Source organism: Oryx dammah, unplaced genomic scaffold, assembly GCF_014754425.2.
Source record: "Oryx dammah isolate SB20612 unplaced genomic scaffold, SCBI_Odam_1.1 HiC_scaffold_22, whole genome shotgun sequence".
Taxonomy (NCBI): Eukaryota; Metazoa; Chordata; class Mammalia; order Artiodactyla; family Bovidae; genus Oryx; species Oryx dammah.
In genome coordinates this window covers 18,953,788-18,975,819 of record NW_024070206.1, presented here as the reverse complement: position 1 = coordinate 18,975,819, position 22,032 = coordinate 18,953,788, and the positions used below count along the sequence as shown (strand labels likewise).

At 53.0% G+C, this 22,032-nt stretch overlaps 1 protein-coding gene and 2 long non-coding RNA genes across 5 annotated transcripts; 2 read left to right on the top strand and 1 right to left on the bottom strand.

The window, feature by feature from the left end:
- The first annotated feature begins 4,848 nt into the window (after nucleotides 1-4,848).
- On the top strand, nucleotides 4,849-15,449 carry CIDEA (cell death inducing DFFA like effector a). 3 transcript variants are annotated; one of them, XM_040264605.1, is made up of 7 exons: nucleotides 5,928-6,135; nucleotides 6,318-6,402; nucleotides 10,487-10,631; nucleotides 11,479-11,625; nucleotides 13,566-13,662; nucleotides 14,142-14,323; nucleotides 15,050-15,449. In XM_040264605.1, the coding sequence occupies exons 3-7, from the start codon at nucleotides 10,500-10,502 to the stop codon at nucleotides 15,137-15,139; spliced, it is 648 nt and encodes a 215-aa protein (XP_040120539.1). In that variant the 5' UTR covers nucleotides 5,928-6,135; nucleotides 6,318-6,402; nucleotides 10,487-10,499; the 3' UTR covers nucleotides 15,140-15,449. The 3 variants fall into 3 exon arrangements, with proteins under 3 accessions (XP_040120536.1, XP_040120538.1, XP_040120539.1); XM_040264602.1 differs by lacking the exons at nucleotides 5,928-6,135; nucleotides 6,318-6,402 and adding an exon at nucleotides 4,849-4,945; XM_040264604.1 differs by lacking the exons at nucleotides 5,928-6,135; nucleotides 6,318-6,402; nucleotides 13,566-13,662 and adding an exon at nucleotides 4,850-4,945.
- On the bottom strand, nucleotides 6,046-21,238 carry LOC120881053. The gene is made up of 3 exons (XR_005725196.1): nucleotides 21,226-21,238; nucleotides 7,683-7,691; nucleotides 6,046-6,375 (listed from the first exon to the last, which is right to left on the bottom strand). It is a non-coding gene; the product is annotated as an uncharacterized LOC120881053 (long non-coding RNA).
- LOC120881054 lies at nucleotides 16,426-17,341 on the top strand. Its single transcript, XR_005725197.1, has 2 exons — nucleotides 16,426-16,610; nucleotides 16,772-17,341. It is a non-coding gene; the product is annotated as an uncharacterized LOC120881054 (long non-coding RNA).
- Nucleotides 21,239-22,032: the final 794 nt, after the last annotated feature.

Sequence of the window (22,032 nt, the reverse complement as noted above, 5' to 3'; positions counted from 1 at the left end):
TGTCTAACTTTGTGAGGAACTTGCCGGTCTGTTTCCATAGCAGCTTCACCATTACACATCCCCCAGCCATGTATGAGGCTTCTGATTTCTCCACATTCTCGTCAATCTCTGTTATTTTCTATCGATTTTTTGGTTTTCTGTTTTTGATACTTTAGCCATGTCAGTGGAGTTGAATTGGCCCCTCGTTGGTGTTTCTCTTCTTTTAAGAATCCTCCATAATTAAGTCTGTATATTTACACAGAAGCAACTGAAGAGCATTCTGAACTACTTTTTTAAAATAACTGACCAGTTAATATTTGAATTAGTAATTCATACATGTGGTTTAAGTTAAATGGTACAAAATTCACATTGTGCCAAAAAGCTAATAGATAAAAATTAAATTTCCTTTCTGCCTCTGTCTCTCATGTCCCCAGAGAGGCAAAGGCTGCTAATAGTTTTAGAGCAACTTATGATAGGTTTTGTGTGACCCACCCTGGAGATGCTGATGGGGGCCCATGTATGAGTGTGAGTGTGTGTGTGTGTGTCACAGGTGCAAAGCACGGTCTGCTATTATGAATGATTCCTTGCTTCTTCTAAGAATCCACCTAAGGCATTACAAGCCACACCTAAGGACACTTAACAGGCCTGATTTAGGTCTGTCCTCCCCCATCACCTAATAGAAGTGATTGGATGACCGAGTTTTAAATTTATGCAGAAGTTATAAGCTTTTTTCTTTGTCTTTTTGGCAATATTTATTGACCAGTTCATGGGATCTATATGCCAAATGGGCTTCCCAGGTGGCGCTAGTGGTAAAGAACCCACCTGCCAATGCAGGAGACGCAGGTTCGATTCCTGGGTCAGGAGAATGCCCTGGGGAAGGAATCCACTCCAGTATTCTTGCCTGGGAAATACCATGGACAGAGAGGCCTGACCGACTACAATCCATGGGGTTGCAAAGAGTTGGACAAGACGGAAGTAACTTAGCATGTACACACTCAGGCCAAATGAGTTTCAAAATTGCAAATTTTATAAGAAAAAGGTGCAGGGGCTCAGGACACTAATAATTTGGATACAGTTTCTTTAAAAGCAAATAAAAATGAAACACTGCATGTCGTATGTCTGCTGAATGCAGTCTGCGGACAGCTGTGTTCCTGCTGCCCGTCTTCTTTATCTTCGTCAGGAGGTTTAACATCATCTGCTCACATGGAGATCCCACTCTCGCAGGCTGGCTTCAGTGATAAAGAGGAAGGTGGCATCCTGGGTGCTCCCATAATGATGCAGAGCAGGTTCAGACCCATTAACACAATTTGGCTTTTTACGAAAGCCGCCCTCTTTCTGAATTTTTGACCACTAAATCAAGACACATCGTTTAATGAGTGCTTGCATGCATGCATGCTAAGTTGCTTCAGTCGTGTTCAATTTCTTTGCAACGCTATGGACTGTAGTCCACCAGGTTCCTCTGTCCGTGGGATTCTCCAGACAAGAACACTGGAGTGGGTTGCCATGCCCTCCTCCAGGGGATCTTCCCGACCCAGGGATCCAATCTGCCTCTCTTACGTCTCCTGCATTGGCAGGGGATTCTTTACCACTAGAGCCACCTGGGAAGCCCAATGAGTGCTTAGGAATTCACAAAGTGAGAGCTGCAAACACGGACTCCATTGACTGCTCTAATGTATCAATAAATCTTCCTGAACAGTCAAAACAGTCCTTTCACACTAACCCTTTCTGTCTGGCCCATGCTGCAAGCAGGCTTGGGCTGCCCGACCTTGGAAAGACATATGCTTAGTTCAGTGCTGTTTATACACATGAACAAAGGGAAAGGGCTCAATATTCGTCAAGGGGAAATGTTGAATACAACGTGTTATCTACATGCTCTCATATGTATGCAGCGTTAAGAGTCTGAAGTCGATCAGTGTGCATTAGACATGACTGAGGTGTGAAGCACAACACTGCATATAATACGTGTAATACAGTACCATCTGTGTAAACAGACCACACGCAGTGACACTCGTGTTGTGTGTGTATTTAACCACATAGAAATGATCCCATGGCAAGACTCAGGTAAATGAGGAGGCAGGCAGAACTGGTGACAGTGGTCTGGGAAGACCTCACCTTATCTATAAAGTTTTAATATAAACACCTCACAATGACAAGGTGTTTGTGTTTTACTTACAGAGTTAAAGTTTTGCTGAGACCTTTGTGGGAAGCGTCCAGCACCAGTTTGTGTACACATGTTATGGCAGTGCTGGCCCAGCTCTGCTCTGCCCTTCCGCCCACTTGGGAAAGACCAGGAATTAGCCCCCAAACACAGCCGTCTCTGGGCCCTTTCTCTGCAGAGAAGTCAGCAGAAAAACACATCACCTTTGTTCCTACATTTGGAAGAAAAGGAAACATCCACACCCAGGAATGACACAACCACAGGGAGAGGAGAGTAAGGTGGGTGGGGGGTAGGGCAGGCCCGGGGGTAGGGGGTAGATGAATCCCGGTCCCCAAAGAGGGGCTTCTCGGCCCGTGGACCCCTCAGAGGGCCTGGGTATAGGCGTTTCTGAGGAGACGCTGCAGTTTGCATTGATAATATATTTAAGGGTCTGGAGCCCCCAAAGGCTGAGAACCACTGCTCCAAGGTCTCAGTGAGCGTCATGAGCATGAGTTGTAAGTCAACCCCGGGGTCTTCACACTGGCTACACAGACTCCATGAGGGCGTAAAGTCCAGTCTGGAAGAGGAGGACTTTTGCTCCTAGTCCAGTTGGGGAGACAGTTGTCTTGACTGAGGGCTGTTGCACAACCTCCTGCCCCTGTGGCCTTACATACAGCCTGACCTGCTTTCTCCCAGCCAGGCACCAGGCAGATGGGATGGCCAGTCCAGGACCTCACCCCACCCAGCGGCAGGGCTGGCACCCGGGGCCAGCTCCACCCCTCCTGGCTGTGGTTCTTCTGTGTGCAGAATTCCCACTACACAGAGAAGCCTGCCCGGCTCCCGGACCTGCCTTCCTTGGCTGCCACTGGACTGTAGGTGTGAGTGGGGTGAGGCCCCGTCCGTGGCACTGCTGTGCAGATTCTCCCCAACGTGGCTTCCCGGTGGGCACTCCCTGACCCTGGCTCCTCCAGATCCCCCCACACTCCCCACGTCCTGGTGTGCCTCTGCCCTTCCTAAAACAGCACAGAACAGCCCCCACCACACACAGCTCCCCACCCTCACCTGGCCTCAGCTCCAAAGTCCCTTCCAGGACACTTTAAGGTAGAATTCGCACCTTTGCCCCCTTTGAAATAGGCCTTCAGGTGTTGCTGCTGCTATAGCATCTTGTTCACTCATTCGCTCACTAACAAGCCTTCACCCTCAAGGCCCTGGGAGTGAGTCAGTGAGCTGCATCTGCTGCCTGGTTGGTTCCATGTACGAGTCTCCTGTGACCTTGACCCTCACTACTCCAGCCTGGGCCCGACACACCTGGACTCAGGCATGGAGGCCATGTATATGCACAAGGCAACAGTGATCCCAGGGCCTGGGGAGCTCAATTGTAGACTGAACACCAGGCGCAGTTGGGAGTCATTTTTATTTCTTTCAGAGAGGAAACATCACTGTTATGTGTAACAATGTTCTGGTTTCTTCAGAGATGCAAATCGAAGCATTTGGGGTTCAAATAATCATACAGATAGAAAACAAGCAATTATGTCAAAATATTAAAGGGTGGCTGAATCCAGGCACTGTGTATTAAGATGCTCCTGGCATGTTCTTTCTATGCATCTTTATATTTGAAATTTTTTGCAATAAAACGTTTTTTTAGAGGCAAGTTGAATTGAATTGATTGGACCCACTGGTCTCATTATCAAGCTGCGTGTCCAGGCTGCTCTGACAGAGTGCTGGACACCAGTGGTTTATTATGAACAACAGAGTTTTATTGCCCAAGGTTCTGGAGGCTGGAAGCCCCAGATCTGGACCAGCAGGGCCCAGTTCTGATGACAACGCCTCCTGGTTCACGGCAGACAGTCCCTTCCCTGTGTCCTCAGGAGGCAGAAGGGGTGAGGGAGCTTCTTATAAGGACAATAACCCCATCCATGGGGTAACTGGCTTCATAACCCCAGCACCCACCCCCCACCCAGGCCCACCTTCTAAAGCTAGCACACTGGCCATTAGGAGGTCAGTACATGAGTTGTGAGGGGTATACAACATTCAGGCAACTGGCAGGGGGCGGGATCAAGATGGGGCTCTGGGCCCAAACCCCCGACATCCGCCACCGCTGGAACCCCCGCAGGTCCCGGGGATGCCAGGACTCTGGAAAGAGATTGCTTTTGGCCCCGCACTTCCCTCCGTGACATCATGAGCCTCGGGGCAGGACGGAGGAGGAAGAGGAGGAGTAGAACTCAGGCAGCAGGGCCAGCTGTGCAGGTCACGTGAGTCCGGACCGAGGCAGAGGTCAGGCCACAGCGCTCTGGGAACCGGCTCCGAGCGGCCCGGCGGGCAGCGCGCCGACGGGGGCCAGTCACCCCGAGTGCAGGCGGCGCTGGACAGTGTCAGCCGGGTTTCTCCTTCCGAAGGGTCAGGGCCAAGTGCCCCAACCCCTAACCCGCTCTAGAGAGTCGGCTTCGCAATTCAGAGGGAACAGCTGACAGCCCGGCCCCTCTGAGGTCTGACCCCTTCCGGCAGAGCATCCCTTCCCACGTCCGGTGTCCCACATCCTGGGCCGCACCCGCCCCTCCACTGCAGAGGCTGCGCTGCCGGCGTGGCAGTGTCCCCACTGACCCATCCGACAGGCCAACCGGCGACCCTCGAAGGCCTGGGGAATGGCTGGGCTCCGAGTTGGCGGCGGAATGGTTGTCGGGTGCAAAGCTGCGCAGCCCGAGGGGCGTGGACCTGGGCGGGGCGAGCGGTGGCGCTTTAAGAGGCCCTAGCGCCGGGAGGCCGGCCGGGAAGGGACTGACTGGACCGAGCGATGGAGACCGCCCGGGACTGCGCCGGAGCCCTGCTCAGGCGAGTGCCGCGCTGGTTTGCACCTCCGGCGCCTCGCATCCCCCTGGCGCTCCCGCCGCCTCGGGGGCCCCTCGTCTCCCCGCCCCCGGGGGCCCCCTACGCCCCGTGCCCCTCTGCTTCCCGCGTCCCTCTGCGCGGCCCTGCGCCCCCAGCCCGCGCGCGTCCCCTCCCGAGTCTCCGACCGCCCCCGGCGCCAGGTGCGGCCCCCAGCGCCAGGTGCGGCCCCCAGGTGCGCGGGCTCTGGGAACAGGTGAACGCGGTGAGTGCCCGAGCCGCATCTCTTGCCGCCACGGGAGCAGACGAAGCGGGACCCAGGAGACCCCCGGCGCGCGGGGGACCAGGCTGCTCCGGGTCCCCGACCGTGGCGGGAGCCAGGGCTAGACGAGGGGCTCCGGTGGGACGCTGGACGGCTTCGGGGTAGCCAGTTCACTCCTCAGGGCCACGCGGGCTCCGGCACTACCTGATGGCGCTGGCTGAGCTCTCGGGTTTGTACCGCGGAGTTTGGGGGGAAGTAGTGACGCTGCCGCCGGGGTCGGGGCAGGGGATGCGGGACAGTGGTAGAGGTGCCGGCGGACTGCGGGGCCTCCTCACCCGCCTCCCACTCCCGGTGACCGAGGCCCCGCATCACTTTTCCTTCTTGGGTTCGTCTTAACGTCCAAAAACCCAACCCACTCCTCCTCTGTAAAATCCTGATGATCCTGGTGGCAGTGACTGTAGATTTAAGGGAGGGAAATGGCAACCCACTCCAGTGTTCTTGCCTGGAGAATCCCAGAGACGGGGCAGCCTAGTGGGCTGCCGTCTCTGGGGTCGCACAGAGTCGGACACGACTGAAGCGACTTAGAAGCAGCAGCAGCATGCTTCTCTGAAAATCGTCAAAAGGCGCGGAGAAGCCCTTGAATGCTTTTTTTTTTTAAATTTATTTTTAAATTGAAGGATAATTGCTTTACAGAATTTTGCTCTTTTGTGTCAAATATCAACATGAATCAGCCATAGGTGTACATATAAATGCAGGTTTTCCCAGGTGACTGGGGTGGAGGGATTGGGTGGGTGAGGGGGTATTGTGATCTGTGAGCTTCTGAACCTGGGTCCTTAAAGGGGGCTTCCTGCCATACCCAGGGTTAGAGAGCTGCCACAATGGAAGGGGAGCTGTCTGGCTGGGGCTGTCTCTTTAAAACTGGGACCCCAGGAAGGTGAGAGACAGATTTTTTCATGCCTCTTCACTCATATGCTTTAGACCTAAAGGAAGGGCCCTGGGTTTTTTCCTGGTTTCTTCTTCTTCCTCCAACTCTGCTCACAACCCTCCCCCAGCCTCAATCCCACTCCTGACAAAAGCTGACAGCTTGGAGTGCATCCTCCAAGCGTTTCTCCCAAGGAGCTCTCTGAGGTCCTCTGGGCACTGAGCTGGTGGGCCAAGTTGTAAGGATCACAGGCTGGTGTGGCCTGAACAGGAGGACAAGGCAAGACCTGCAAGATTAAGGCTGCCCTTGCCCTTGCACCTGACCCTACAGTGTCAATCCCAAACCCAAGACGTCTGTGTGAGGAGGAAGGACTTGCTTCTGAAGTCTTGCTTCTGCAGTTACTGTGCAGATGATCTCTTGGGGAAGGACTGATCTGCTTAGCCAGCCCCGAGTGCGGGGCTCTGGGCAGAGGACCACCCTGGGGACACACTGTCTCCAGGTCCTGCTTCCATGCTGAGCTGCTTTATTCATGGGACCCCAACTGCTTCTGCCCACCTGTAACACTTGCTGAAAGGAAAACTTTCATCCTCTGCCTTCCTTAAAGCTATATCCAGGCTGCATGAGACCCCCTGGCAGGCAAAGTGACTGCTGGACTTCTGTCGCCTCTCAGTGGTCCTGGTAGAGTTTTCCTAACTCTGTCTTTTGTTAGTAAGTACCTGCATGTTGCCAAGGCAGGAACCTAATGTCTTTTTGTAACATCAGATGCAGGTAAGCATCTTAACCCAGTCATTAGTTTGTGCATTGTCTGTGATCAGGAGGCCTTGGTGGTAGTGGAAGCAGCCCAAGGTCTCCTGGCTCGGCTCCAGATGCCCAGGATGTCCATCCCCACAGTGTGTGTTGTCACAGACACAGCCTGCTCTGACTTTGTGTCCTGGCAGTGATAACACACACACTGAGATAGTTACAGAGCTCATCTCCATCACACTTTGTGCAGAGTAGCTGTTTGGTACTCTTTCCTTGAACAAATAACTCTAGGTTTTGAATAGCTGCCCTTTGGGACAAATTTGACCAGTCTTGTAGGAGACCTAAGGGAGGAATTGACTTTTCTATGGTTACTGATGCTTACTCCTTTGTGGTCTAAACTCTTATGTTAATAACATTCAAAGTGTACAGAGACTTCACGGCCATGTGCTGGATGTGCTTTCTAGCCAAGCATTTTTTTCCCCAGAGTGGGGGTAGGGGCAGGGCTCAAGGCATAGTAGGAATGGCCACAGTCCGGCCAGGGAGCTCCCAGTGGGGCCCCATGTCCCATATGTTGCTTGTCACTGGCCAGGCATCGCTGGAGGGCAGGAAGCCTCTTTGGGGCTAATACTGCTCTGCTTCCTGCCACAGTGAGACCACCCCACCCCCCAAAACTGTCCCTCACCTGCTGTCCCTGCAGCTCTTGGAGGCCCCGCCAGGCCTGATGGATGCTTTCCAAGGCCTGTCCCTTCTCTGCCATCCCACGGCTAGAGTCGCACTTTCCTTCCAGCACCGTCCTGTTACCTGACTGTGGGCACAGGATCTGTCTGAGCTTTATCACTTCCCATGGACCCTCCTTGTCCACCCGACAACCTGTTCCTGGGCTCCCTGCTCTCCCCCAGCACTTCTAGAATAAACACCAGTTCAGAGGGCAGCCTAGAAAGGCGCTATCTTATGACCTGGAGGCCCGGCTTTGCTCCACTGTAGTGTTCACATCCATGGTCAGCCAGTGCTTGTTGCTCTATTTCCCACCTGTGTGTGTTAAGGTCTCCTCAGTCCCTCCTGGAAAAGGTAGACTTCCCTGTCCCTTCAGTTCTGGGACCTGTGCCCTTCCACAGTTTTCAAGAACCTTCCATGAAGTCTGACTTCTCTTATCTTGATTTCCCTGAAACAATATTATTTCCTTGAAGAACCTGTTTCCTTGTTTTCCCGTGTCCTGAGCCTTTCCCCTTCCTGTTTCATGTGATCACCTGCACCTTCCTGGGGATTAGAGGGAGGCCAACATGATGTGTCATCAGAAGCTGGATTCTAAGACTTCTCAGTGCTTCTGGGACAACGTTGCTGTAGGAGGTTGGGGGGGGCGGGGCGGGGCTGTTTGATGGCCAGTGACACAAATGATCCCACCAAGAGGACCAGACTGAGTTGGATTAATGTGTTGCTTTGTTCATGTGGCTGGTTGAGCCCACTGTCCGCTTAGCTGGGGCAGAGTAAGCACCTGGTGTTGGTTGAGCCTGTTAGGCATACCTAAGCCTTTTCTCAACACTGACCCAGTTCTTAGTTGGGAAATGTAAGGATTAAGGACAGCAGTAACTGGGCATCCTCCTTTATCACAACTGGCGATCTCAGAGCAGTGAGGAGGGAAGCCAGCGCTTATCTGGTCAGTAGTTAGAAGACAATGAGGGCTTTGTGATGGCGGAGCAAGGTCAGTGGATCACTGGTGCCCACAGAAGTGCAAGCGTCTGCAGAGATGAGGAGATTCCGGCCCTGACTAACTAGGTCAGAGCTATCGGGCCCACAGCATGCCGGGTTCTAAGACGTGAACTTTGTCCTGCTATTTCTCTGAGCCTGAGCCTTTCGGTTCTCAGGAACAAAGGAATGGGTCTGGAGGGAGGGAGGCTCTTGCTGGCAGGCCCTGGGCTCTTCTGCACTAGAGGAGGGTTTCACCAGGGGGTGGGAGGGTGGGAAGGCCATTCCCCCAACCCCAACCCTGGCGACCCTTCCCTCTGCCCTGAACACCACCCCCCACACTCGGCTGTGATGCGAGCTTGTGTCCTGATCAGGCAGTGAACCTGTTCCTTTCTTCACTCCTTACAGCAAGCTCGTTTTCCATCAAGTTGAGAACAGAGCTGGATTCCAGCTAGAAAGCATCATGTGGATTACTCTCATTGCCCTGTTTACCGGGTTCCCCAGGAGGGAGGGCACCAAGCAACTTCCCTGCAGCATCATCCTGGCAGACATGGGCCCCTGGTTGTCGAGTTGTGTAACTGAGGAGCCTGTGTAATTCCCCGGAACGGGGGCAGAGGTCCAGAAGCCATGTGCCAGGCCCTCCACTGGGTTGGCTCGGGCCTGGACTCCCTCACTAGGCTGGCCTTGGTCTGGAGGAGAGCTGCGTAGGGACCAGAGACCAGGCCCAGTCCCCTTGCAGCTGTTGTGCTGGACACAGGCTGGGTGGTGACCCTGGAGAGAAGCCAGGGTTGTCCTCTTGGCAGGCAGCTCTCACTCACCAGCTCCAGTTGATGTTTATTGCTTAAGATGAAGTTCAGAAAGATTCTTTATTAACTGGATGACCTTGAGAAATCACTCTGAGCCTTGACTTTCTTACCTGAGAAATGAGGTAATACTTTTCTTATAAGGTTGTAATGAAATTAGTTGATATATTTTAAAAGCCAACATGCTGCTGGCCATGGCAGGTGCTTAGATGCCTTCAGTCACAAGGCACAAGCCTGACGCCGGCCAAATAAGCTTCAGACCAAATCCTAGACTGCTGGTAGTCTAGGTAAAGAGGCTGTGGCACAGGTTCCGGCATGTCAGGGGAGCGGAGGGGCTTCCCACACAGCACCAGGCATTTCTAAGACGCCGGTGGGGTGTCCGAGCATTCAGCTCAGTCTCGACTCCATCTACCCAGAGACAGTGTCTGATCCCACAGGGTATGGGCTCAGCCCCACAAGACTGCCCCCTGCCTGCACTGTAGATGCCAGTCACAAGTCCAGATTGTCACCTTTGTCTGTAAGGAAAGTCGAGTCTAGCTGGAGATATAAAATATAGATAGATAAATGACTGACATATGTAGAGGTGTCTATGAAAGTGAAAGTGTTCATCGCTCAGTCATGTCCCACTTAGTGTGACTCCATGGACTGTAGCGTGCCAGGCTTCTCTGTCCATGGAATTTTCCAGGCAAGAATACTGGCTGGGTAGCCATTTCTTCCTTGGCCTTACTGTACAAATCTATAACTGTGTGTATGCCTGATTCTTTAAGTCTGTTCAGCTGCTTCATGGCCTCAAGAAATCATTTACTTAGGCTTTTCAACTCTAAAGCCAACGTTTGCAGAATATTATCCTTATTTCTCCTTTGAGTTTGGTACCTTCACCTCTCCTTCTCAGTTACTGCAAGGGCTTTGAATATTCTGGTAAAACAGGTGTGATGATACTGTGTTTGTTAATTTTACATATTTGTTTGTTTCTTGGGTATCAGGTACACAATTTTTAATCATCCCCAACTACTGACTCCTTTCTTTAGGTGCAAATATTAACCTTGTCTTATTTCCATGTACTTTAAACCTCTCTTTAAAGACTCTCCTTTAAACTAACCTCAGGTGCCTTTCACTTGACCCTTCCTTTCCAGGCCCCTGACGTTTATGGGGTCACAGACAAAGAAGGTGCTGTTCACACCCCTCATGCATCCCGCTCGCCCCTTCCGTGTCTCCAACCATGACCGGAGCAGCCGCCGAGGGGTGATGGCCAGTAGCCTGCAGGAGCTCCTCAGCAAGGTACCCCCATCAGCCATGAGGGCCCCCAACTCACAGGGTCTCGGGGACAAATCAGTGCAAGACAGGAAGCTTGGGGGAGCCTGCTGGGGTTAAAGGGAACATTGCTGTGTCCCTGTCCGATACAGGACTTAGGTACAGAGATGAGAGCCCTCAAAATAGCCATTAATTGGGAATTTGTTGGTGGTGCAGTGGGTAGGACTCTGAACTTTCACTGCTGTGGGCCAGCATTTGATCCCTGGTCAGGAAACTTAAGATCCCACAAGCCCTGTGGTATGGTCAAAAGGAAAAAGAAAATAAATTTTAAAAAATAAGGAAACAACCATCATTTGATAATGTGACTTTAGTTTCTTGACAAGGGAGAATATAGGAGGCACAACTTTAGAAATCTAGTTTTGGTTATAGAGGTCAGGGACCAATTGTTCTTAATCTAAAACAGTGTCCTCAATCACCAAATAAGGAAGAATCATAGACTTTCACCAGAGACAGGACCTGAGCATCCAACACACTGTCTCTGAAGTGACAGAGACACGGCTCTCTAAGCATCATGGACACAGGGTCGTTCTCTTTGTTTGTCCAAATAAGCAAGACATTTTAGAAACTGAATATTGTCCACTGTAATTCCTTACCTCACGATGTTGAAACCCCTGAAGAAGTTAGGTCCATTCAACTTTTCAACTTCTCTTTTCCAAGCAAAGCCTGAGTTATAGACACCAGGCAAGGTACATCTTTACCATTTAGATCCTTAAAGTCAGCCAACACTTCGGGGACCATGACTTAATGGATGCCACTGATGGGTCCAAACAGAGTCACTTCACCTGGTGACGCTGGTGTGTTCCGTCTGACCTAGACCCTGGAGGCGCTGGTGGTCGCCAGCCAACTGGTCACCTTGGTGCTGGAGGAGGATGGCACTGTGGTGGACACAGAGGAGTTCTTCCAGACCCTGGGGGACAACACACACCTCATGGTCCTGGAGCAGGGGCAGAAATGGACACCAGTAAGTGTGTTACCTGGGCGGCCGCTGGGCAGGCTGCTCACCTGGGTAAGTGTGGTCCCCACTTAGGGTTGACTGGCTCACTTTCTGAATACTTCCTCTGTGTTCACCCGGTAACTGGATCTGCTGCCTTCCAGGGATGCTTCTACGTGTTTCTAGGAAACGTGGCATCTTTGCAAACCTGGACTGTGTGATTTAGACCCAGTAATTCTGAGGGTCAGGCTTCGGCCAGTGAGGAGCTGCAGACCCTGTTAGGGCGTGGACCTCGGGAGGCAGTGAGATGACACAGCTGGTGAAATTAGGGAGGTATGTGAGGGTATAAACACAGTGAGTTAGACAAGCAAAGAAGTGGCATAAAGGGTTTTATTTCTGAGAAAACTATAGATTATAAATCTTGAAAAACATTCCCACCATAAAACACCTAAACATGTAAAGCATAATATTCAAACATCTTTTTGTATGCCTAACTGACCTTCCCTGGTGGCTCAGATGGTGAAGAAACTGCCTGCAATGTGGGAGACCTGTTTTTGATCTGTGAGTCAGGAAGATCCCCTGGAAAAGGGAATGGGACAGAGATTATTCACTGATGCTCATGACCTAGCTGGTTCCTCCCTCCAGCCCCCATGACCCATATCCTCATCCCCAGAACCCAGGAACTTGTCACTTTACATGGCAAAGGGGAGTTGGCGGGTGTGACTGACTTAAGGATCTTCACAGGGGTGATGACCCTGGATTACCTGATTGGGTGGTCATCACAGGTCCTTGTAAGAGGGACATAGGAGGGCCAGTGAGGGCTGAAGCAGGGAGCAGTGACAGGAGGATGGGCCATGGGCTGAAGGACACGGGCGGCTCTGGAGCCAGGACAGGAAGCCCCAGCAGGACAGCCCATAGTTCATTCAGCATTCCCGACCCCCACAACTGTCAGAGCATCAGTCTATATCGTCACTCAGCTTGTGGCCATTGGTTCTAGAAGCCCCAGGACACTAATGCAGAGGGGAAGGGTCTTTTCTGTCTGTTCTGTGAGATGCTTTTCTACTTAGTGGGGGAGTCGGTTGCCACAAGCCTCCATGTGGTGGCCACAGCAGTGGGCACTGAGCTGCAAGTCAGGGTGGTGACAGGAGGCAGTGGACAAGAGTGGCACCAAAGTGACGGTTCTTGGGGGCGGGATGTTTCTCCATCTGGTAACAGTCTGGTTGATGTGAGTCTTACACGGGATCCTCCGTGTCTGGACTGCCTTCCTTCTTGAGGTCAGAGGTCCTGCCCCACTTGGAGTTTCTCAGCGAGGCCACTTGGATTTGACTTGGACAGAACTTCCCAGAAGTATCCACCAGGGGTCTCCCTTCTCAGTCCAAAGCTTTGGTGCCAGTCAATCCCCCTGAGGCATCTTGGGGGGTGGGGTGGGGGGGATGATGAAACTCTTCCCCCTAACCACCCACCCCACCTCACCCCCCGCCACCATGGTTAGATTCCGAGTTTGGGGAGACATCTCGATTCCGACTCAAGACCAAGGATGCTGGCAGAGTGAGATCAAAACTTTCATGCTTCAGAGAGGAGCTGTGTCCGGAACCCCTTGCCTTGAATCAATTTTTAATAACGTTTCCTAAACAACAGATGCACCTCCTCCAAGGCAGCAGGACCTCATGTGTGTTAGTTCCTGGGCTGGGACCATCATGTGTCCAAGTTGAAGGGTGGGGAGAGAAAAGAGGCGCCAGCAAGAAGGGTTTAGGTGCTTTTAGGGGAGTTTACAGTTTAACTTCAAATTTACTAGACTTTTGTCAGTGAATTTAACACTCAGAGCCCCAACCACTCCCATGTCTCAAGGTTTATGAAAGTCGTTCCTCTATTTGAATCCTGTGCACTGCAGGACTGTGTGTGCAGCAAACCCACCAGAGGTGTGCCTGGGACATGGCCCTGGGACAGTTTTGTCCTGTTTTTTCTCAAAGCTTCTGCAGGAAGACCATGTGAAAATGCTGTTCATAAACCTGGGATTTCAGAGGTCTCTGGCTTCTCCCAACCCCAAGGGTCTCAAGCGGACTGAGAGTGAGTCTGCTAAGTGTCCCCAAGAGGTCAGCCTTCCTCCAGGGGAGAAACTAGAAATCAGGGAACGGCCCTCACACCAGCCCTGGTTGGCTATAGGATTCTGGCATTTTCCGTGGCCACCTCTCATATGGTAGAATAGTATGCCCGCTATCACGGGCCCATCCACATCACCAGGCAGGCGCAGTGGCCTTGGGGGACCAGGGTGAGTGCGTGTCCACCACAGATCACTGGCACAACTGTCCACTGAGCCCTGGACCCTGAGGCCACACCACACTCACCCCCAGTCCCTGAAGAGAGCTGCTGGAGGAGGTCACTTCTTATGGGTTTGGCACATAAGCACCCTGATTGGCTGAAAACATTCCTCAAATAGTTAGCAGCTTATTCACGCTCAGATTTTAAGCAGACAGGTAAACCCAGCACTGCAGGCCCTGCAGGTGGCAGCTGGGATTCACTGCAGCTTCTGCCCTCCCCACCCTTAGGCTGGCAGCCACACCCCAGCCCGCCGGCCACCTCAGAGACGGGGCATCGCGAAAGTCACCTTCGACTTGTACAAGCTGAGCCCCAAGGATGTCATTGGCTGCCTCAATGTGAAGGCCACCATGTACGAGATGTATTCCGTGTCCTACGACATCCACTGCACAGGGTTCAAGGCCATGCTCAGGTAACGCACCCGGGAAGGCAGGGTCTGGACACAGCTACTGCCCTTCCTCAGCCCCTTGAACTCTGGCCCGACTCACACTCGTGTTGTCGTAATAATTTGTTACACCACAAACTTATTCAGAAAACTGAAACTTGAGCCAAAATACATAGTTTTCTCCAAAGACCGTTAAGTCCAAAATGGAACAAAAACCCTGTATAAGAAATAAAAGAACCAAATTCCTTTTAAAAACTAGGGTCATGCATTTAAAACCTTATTTCTCAGCAATGAGGGCTAAATCCAGACCCAAAGAAATTCTGACCTGGTTGTGCTGTACGTGCTAAGTCATTTCAGTCGTGTCTGAATCTTTGTGACCCCGTGGACTGTATAGCCCACCAGGTTCCTCTGTCCATGGGATTCTCCAACCAAGAATACTGGAGTGGGTTACCATGCCCTTCTCCAAGGGATCTTCCCAATCCAGGGACCAAACCCAGTTCTCACGCATTGCAGGCCGATTCTTTACCTCCTGAGCCACCAGGGAAGCCCAAGAATGCTGGAGTGGATAGTCTGTTCCTTCTCCAGGGCATCTTCCCAATCCAGAAATTGAACCCAAGTCTCCTGTGGCTCCTACACTGCAGGCAGATTCTTTACTGCTGACATCAGGGATGCTCCTGGTTGTGCAGAGTAGCCCCCAAACCTCGATGAGGACTCGCAACATGGTTCTGTTACCACCGATTCCCTCTCTTGCAGGAGCCTGCTGCGGTTCCTGTCTCACGCTGCCCAGGTGACTGGCCAGTGTCTTGTCCACATGGGCACCTACATGCTCCGAGTGCTGGCTGAAACGGAGGAGCAGGCGGTGCCTGGCTTGCGCCCTCGGAGAGGGATCAAGAGTGGATAGGGGGCACAGCTCGGAGGTCAGCCAGCCTTGACCCAGCCGGTCCCTCTCGGGGATGAATTTAGAAAATGCTGTGTTCCCACCACGTATCACCTGCTCAGGAAAGAAAAGGGGCCTGAGCGACTATCAGGGACTGGGCGGGGGTCCCTGGGGTGGTGGTACCTGCGGTGAGGGCTAGGATGGCAGGATCCAGGGGCTGCACAGTGCCTTCCGCTCCACAATAAACCCATCAGGAAAGCTGCTATGATACACATACTTCTTCCTCCTGTCTCCTTCGTCTCAGGAAGTTTCACAGACGCTGAATCAACCAGAAATTCTCCCCTAACAAAGGCAATCGCTCTTAAGTCTCTATCAGGAGCGGGTGCCGCGGGAACAGGAGGGTCAGACGTTACTGGGGGTTTAACCGGGCTCCTAATGAGCCCAGAGACCGGAAAGCTTGCGGGCCTCAGTCTTCGGAGGAGAATAGGCTGCTCTGCCAGCCTTTCCTGAACACGAAGCTGCTGGAAATGAGTCCTGATCAGGGTGGGCGTGGCCGAGTCAGGCGGGGCCCCAGGCCCCATCACGTGGTTTGGGAGGGGCCAGTGCGGCTCCCGGAAGAAACGGGGTTGGGGGGTGCTGCTGGACCGGGGGACCCGCACGTGCCAGGTGCCTTCACTCTGCGGTTTTCCTCCTGAGAACCGCTGGCGCGGAGGCCTGGCCCCCTCCTGTCTGAAGGCTCAGGAGAGTGGGAGACCCACGGCTCGTCCCAGAAGCTCAGACCCGCTCGCAGTCATACCCCTGGGCCCGGACTCGTGCCCCGCTCCCATCCTCCCATCGCATCCCGGAGACCCTCCGTCCCCTGCTCCCCGCCCACCGGACCTGACTCCCACCCTTTCTCCACTTAACACGCGGAGCAGCCGGGCCGGTATCCAGGACCTCAGGCCGGGGTGGGGCGGGATGGGTTGGGGGGGGTGTCGATGGGGGGAGGAGCAGAGGTAAAGGAATTGCCGCCGTATTCCTGGAAGCACAGCCTCTTTTTTCAAACTCAGCAAAAAAAAAAAAAACCCGCAGGCATTTCAGGGTCCCGTCCTTTTTCGCTGATAGGGGAGACGCCACCCCGCCCGCGGGCTCGCTGCGCGCTTCCCTTACAAGGAGCGCGGCTGAAAGCCCTTCCCCGAGGTCCCGGCGGACGGAAGGGGCGTCCCCAAGGCCTCCTGGGGCGAGACGGCGCCCAACTCCCAGCACCTCCGCCAGGGGCCGCTGCTGCCTCCGCGAGTGAGACGGCGTCACTTCCCGGGGATTCGGCCTCCAGGAAAGGGACGGCCTCACTTCCAAAAAAGGAATTTTCACTCAGCGCCCGGTGCCTTGACTCAGCCGCCGCCTGACTCAGCGCCCTTTCCTCTCCACGTCCAGGGCTCCCGGGCTGTTCTAGGAGAGGTGTGTGTGGGGGGTTGGGGGTGGGGGTGGGGGTGGGGGTGGGTGTGGGTGCCCTCCCCTCAACCCAACCCACCCCAGCGCCCAGACCGGCCTCAGGGCTGCGGAGGTGGAGGGGGCCGGACACCACGTCGCCCTGAGCGGTCCTCTCGACACACTTGCAGCATCCTCAGGACAGTCGCGGGCAGGGCCGAGTCCCAGCTGTCCGGCTGTCACCACCTGCCGTGGGATTCCTTGGGCTGCTGCTGCCCGCCAGGCCTGGCCCAGGATGCAGATGGCCGCATAAAAATAGTCAGGGGCCTGGAGGTACCACTTCGCCGGCTGTTCTGTTGAGCGGAAGCCAGATGAGTGGGTGGGGAGGGCGGCCTGGAGCGGCTGCATCGGAAGTGGGCAGTGGGGGTGGGGTGTTCACCTGATAGGAAAGCCTTGCGACCCCTAGTCCTCCGGGGAAGGAGCATCTCACCGGATGGTTCTCCTGTTCATCACTTTCCAATCAACCCCACTGCACCTGAAACGGGTCATGTCAGCAGAGCTGCGGGTGCTGGCCCACCACCAGGGTCAGGAAGTCAGGGTCCAGGCAGCGGTTGCCAGTCAGTGAAGCCAGGGGAAGATGTTCGACCGGCAGCGGTTGTACCTCAGGCAACACACCTGGGAACTAGGAAAGGGTAGGCTTCATGTTCAGTATTCTAATCCCAGTAAAATGAACTTAAAAAATAAAGGAAACTGGAGTCAAATGTGTGGCTCAGGACGGGTTACTTGACTTCCTCACCTGTGCAAAAGTGGATGCACCTGCCTGGACAGGATGGTGGGTGAACTTGTCGGCCCCTCCCAGGACTGGGACAATGGGCACACACCTCTGTCTCTCCTTGGAGTGGATGAGTGGCCCAGGGAGCAGGTGTCTGGGGTGGGGATGGGGGGCACACACACATTTAGCAGGGAAGGGCCACAGCTTGGGGTGAGCTGCTGGGGTGGGTGGGGAGGGATGCTTTCTGAATCTGGGGCCAGCGGGCCTGTGGGCGCGGCTGCCACTGCATTCCTGAGGACAGCTGGGACAGCTGAGGGGGAAGGGGGGAGCCGGCTGGACTGTGTCTAGCTTTCCAAATAGAAGGGTTTTCCTGTTGGGGAAGAAGTAATAAGAATTCACATGGCTTTGCATTGGTACACACTTTTTCTCAGGCGCCCTCCTGGCAAGCTGGTCAGTAGAGAAAGCTGCCCACCCCTGAGCAGTGGAGGAGGAAAGCCAGGCCGGACCCATCCCTACATGCCCTCTGTGCCCACCACCCCTGCAGAGAGGGGTCAGGATTAGCCACAAACCAGCCTGAGTGGTGGGAAAGGAATTCCGACAAATATCTGGTGCATCAGAATCAGTTGTGACATGATTATGACTCTTTTCAAAGCACCTCCTGAATTTATATTTAACTCAGAAAATCGGTGGTGGGAACCTCTTTGCTTAGGGAGATGTTATTCAATTCTTCATTTCCCATCGTAATATTCTGGGTCCCCTCTTTCAGAAAAGGAAAGTTCCTTGAGGCTGTGAAATCTGTGTGTCTTTTCTTCCTTCACTTACTACTACTCATGTGCTGAGTATGACTACAGGCAAGAAGTCTAGTCTCCAACCTGAGGAGTTTACAACCCAACCCAGGAGGTGAGCCTTGGCAGCTTGGTGGGCGCTTCGTGGGCACGTGGCACTCACGGTTGCTGAGACATGGAGGAGGGGCAGATGAGAGCTGGCTCTGACACTCCTGCTGGAGGAGGGGGAGGGTGGTGAATCACATCCAACTGGAATCTGGGACCAGAACAAGGGCCCATCAGAACAGCCCACCTGCAGTGGGGATGATTCAGATTAACTTGATCCAATCCGCTGGCGTAAGCAGCACAAAACCAATGATTCTCATTTGTGCTTCTAGTTGTGAAAGTGCAACATAGCTTTAAATATCTTTCCTGACAGCTTCTCACCACACAGCAGCCCAGTGGGTGATAAGAAGGGCTGGAAGGGAAGACAGTCAGGTCTAAAGGATCCAGAGATGTGCAGGGGAGGAGCAGGCAGGCTGCAAGCTCGGGGGTGGGGGTGAGGAGGTGGCCTGAGGGTCTATTATAGGCAGGAGGATGGGGGTCCCCAAGGTGGACAGAGTTTGTTGTCAGGGGTCCAAGGCCCGAGCAGAAGACAGCACAGAGAGGTGGTAGCCGAGGATGGCAGGAAACAAGAAGTGCTGGCTTCACAGGGAGGGGCTCAGCCAGATTCAAGAAGCCTAAAGACTCAGGCTGGGACCCACAACAGCATTCAAACAACAGAGAAATGGTTTCATGACTGGGCTCAAAGGTCAGGGAAGAGTAGGGACACACAAAATTGAGTCTTTTTCCACCAATGAGACCACAAAGCAAGGACAACTAATAAGTGGATGCAATTTCTGGCCTATAACATTTATCACAAAAAAATGTACCCTGGTGTGAGTACAAATGCTCATGGGATTCATCACCCACAAAGCATTGGAAACTACTGGTTGACCTCTGAGTGTGCAGGTGGTGGGCAGGGGTGCTTGGGCATCCAAGGGAACCCCACCTCCCTGGTCCCTGGTGCAAGAGGTCCAGGGCCTTTGCCCCAAGACTGCTTGCATCGGCAGCTCCTCTGCCCTCCAGACTAGAAGTCAAGGCCAGAGGCGCCCAGTCTGGATGGCACCCACATCTTACCAGGACTGGCTGGTTGTGCCATGCAGCTGGCCCTGCCTATGCCATCCTTGGGGGCTCTGCTCTTCCTGTGCAGACAAGTCCCATTGAATCCTCCATTGGCTGTGTCTCCACAGGCCTATGCTCTCACATGTTCATGGACAGCTTTTTCCCATCATTTCTTCCTTAATATTAACATGAAAATATCTCCAAGTTGTTTAACAGTAAGCATGATGGTGCTTGCTATTTGCTCCCAACTCATGGCATTATTGTCATTGTTATTTTTTGTCTGCACAGATGTTCCTAAAACCTCATAAGGATTATAGGATTATACAGCTAATCGTTGTTCAGTTGCTCAGTCATGTCTGACTCTTTACGACCCCACGGGCTGCAGCAGGCCAGGCTTCCTATACAGTCACAACACAGTAAAGACTGTTGAAGAAAAAAGGGAGTAAATCAATGAATCATCATTAATTACTCAAATAGTATCCCACCACCAGAGCAGGCAGTACCCAGCCCCTGACCTCAGCACTTTTGCGGCCAGCGAGTGGGTCTGAGGGCCAGGCAGTTCCTAGGGACAGTTCCCGTGTAAACACACAGAGCATCTTCTCTGTGCTTCCCACCCCTTCAGCATGGTGCTGTGTCTGCCCTTCTGTGCTTTCTTCCCTTTCCTCCTCCTTCCCTCCTTTTCCCTCCCCCAACTAAAAGGGGGAACTTATTGCCTGTTCTGTCACCTAGGTCAATATTTTATTTTGTATTTTTTTTATTGAGTAGGTCACTGGTTTATTACAGAAGGATGGAATTCAGGACAGTCAGATGGAAGAGGTGTTTAGGCCAGGGCATAGGAAAGGGCCACCAGTTCACCAATCCAGAAGCTCTCCTGTTTTTAAATAAAACAGTACATATTAACATTTCTCCATCCCCCACACACAAACAACTACCTTCCAAATCACATGATCACTTAGATCGGTTTCTATTTTGTTTAAATGTAACCTGAATTTTTTGGAGCCCAGTTGTCCCAACCAAGCAAGCAAGCCTGTCTCCTACATCCCTGAACAGAGAGGTACTAGCTCTCTGTCAAGTGCCTGCTCTGTGCCCAACGCTGGGAGAAGGCTTTCCACACCCCCACCATCTGTCCAGCGGCCCTGCAAGGCTGCAGCTACACCCATGACCCCATGTGGGAGGGCCAAAATGAAGCCCACCTGCCAGACCACAGACTCCCTGTGGTACTGACCTTTCTTAGTGGCAAGTTCTGTGCCCCCAAGGAGAGAACACCAAAAAGTCACAGAAGAGGGGACAGAGAACAAAGTGAAGCCACCAGGGACCATCCTTGTGCAGGGGACACAGAAGAAAGGGTGGGGGGTGCTGGGCAGAGCTGGCAAGACAGCCCCCCACTCTGATGCCGTCCTGTGGCTCCCAGGCCACCTCCACCTGGAGGGGCTCTGGCCCCCAGTGCTGGTGAAGGCCTCCTTCTGAGGGGTAACACTGGGGCTAAGGAGAGATGACAGGAAATGTGTCCAAATGTTACTAACCAAGTAATGATGATTAGGGATGGGATGTTGTTTTTTGTTAGTTTTTCAGTCTTTTCCAGCTTTCCTGAAGCTTGTCTATTACTCCCTGTTTTTAAGAATGGTGGTAAAACCATATCACCTGAAATGCACCACTGTGGCCATGTTTAAGTGTTCAGTTCATGCACATTGTTGAGTACAGGTCTCCAGGACTTCTCATCTGGCAAAACTCATCTCTTAGTCTTTAATGGGAAAATGATATCAAGACAATTTTAAAAATATTACCTGCCACAGCTAGGCCTGAAAGCTGCTGGGCCTCGGCCGGTTTAAAAGCTCCAGTGAAGGTGTGTCTCCTCACCTCCCCCCCACAACCCTCACCCTTCAGAGCTGATCTCCCTGGGCGGCCCCTGGGCCCCCACCCTGCCCAGTACCTGTGTCCCCCCGACTCCTGGCTGATGGCCACTGCCTCTGCCCCAGCCCTGCACACCCTGCCCTGTGTGTGTGAGATAGGGGCCAGGGTGCAGGGGAGCTCTGGATGCCTGGACAGAAGGTCCCCCACCCCCTTGGGCTGCAGAGAGAGAGACGAGCTTCGAGGTCACACAGCTTGTCAGGGGGTCACTGGGAACCAGATCCCAGGGTCCTGTCACCCCCTTCAGAGCCCTTCCTTCTAGAAAAACTGAAGATTGTTACACTGTGCCAGAGGTCAGAGAAGATGGTCAGGTCATAGCCGACCATGCTATGTCTCCCGACCATGCTATGTCTCAAAAAATAACAAACGCAGAGGTGTGGCTGGGGAAAGCCATTGGGTTAGTTACAGGTGAGACACTTTTCCTCTTTGCTACAGAACATGGCAACAATTCTGTTATCATCCAATCACATCTGTTATAAATTTGATTTACTAGACTCAGGTTTTACACATGAATTTCTTCTTCATTGTGCACTTCCTAGATACATGGTCACTTCTTCCTTAAAAACAGATGACTCGTACAATCAGATTGCATTTTAGGTGAACTGGGTTTTGTCTGATGTAAGCTAGGATGGGAGTTGATCAGTCATAGGATCGAGCTGGGAAGGATCTGCCCCAAGAACCATCCTGTCTGTCAAGCGTCATGTCACATATGTGACATGGTCCCATGTCATAAAACTTGTCAAAACCTGAGCTTTTAGCAGAAAATCAGGTCACAGGTGGCCATCAGCAGCCTGGCCCTGAGCCTGGCCTCTTCAAGGTCTTTCCCCAGGGACTCCTCAGCACA

Excerpts from the sequence above, each read along its gene's own strand:
- CIDEA (XM_040264602.1), top strand. The coding sequence starts at position 4,908 with ATGGAGACCGCCCGGGACTGCGCCGGAGCCCTGCTCAG. Across the intron at positions 10,632-11,478 it reads TGCAGGAGCTCCTCAGCAAG|ACCCTGGAGGCGCTGGTGGT; the intron begins GTACCCCCATCA and ends CGTCTGACCTAG. Across the intron at positions 14,324-15,049 it reads GGGTTCAAGGCCATGCTCAG|GAGCCTGCTGCGGTTCCTGT; the intron begins GTAACGCACCCG and ends CCTCTCTTGCAG.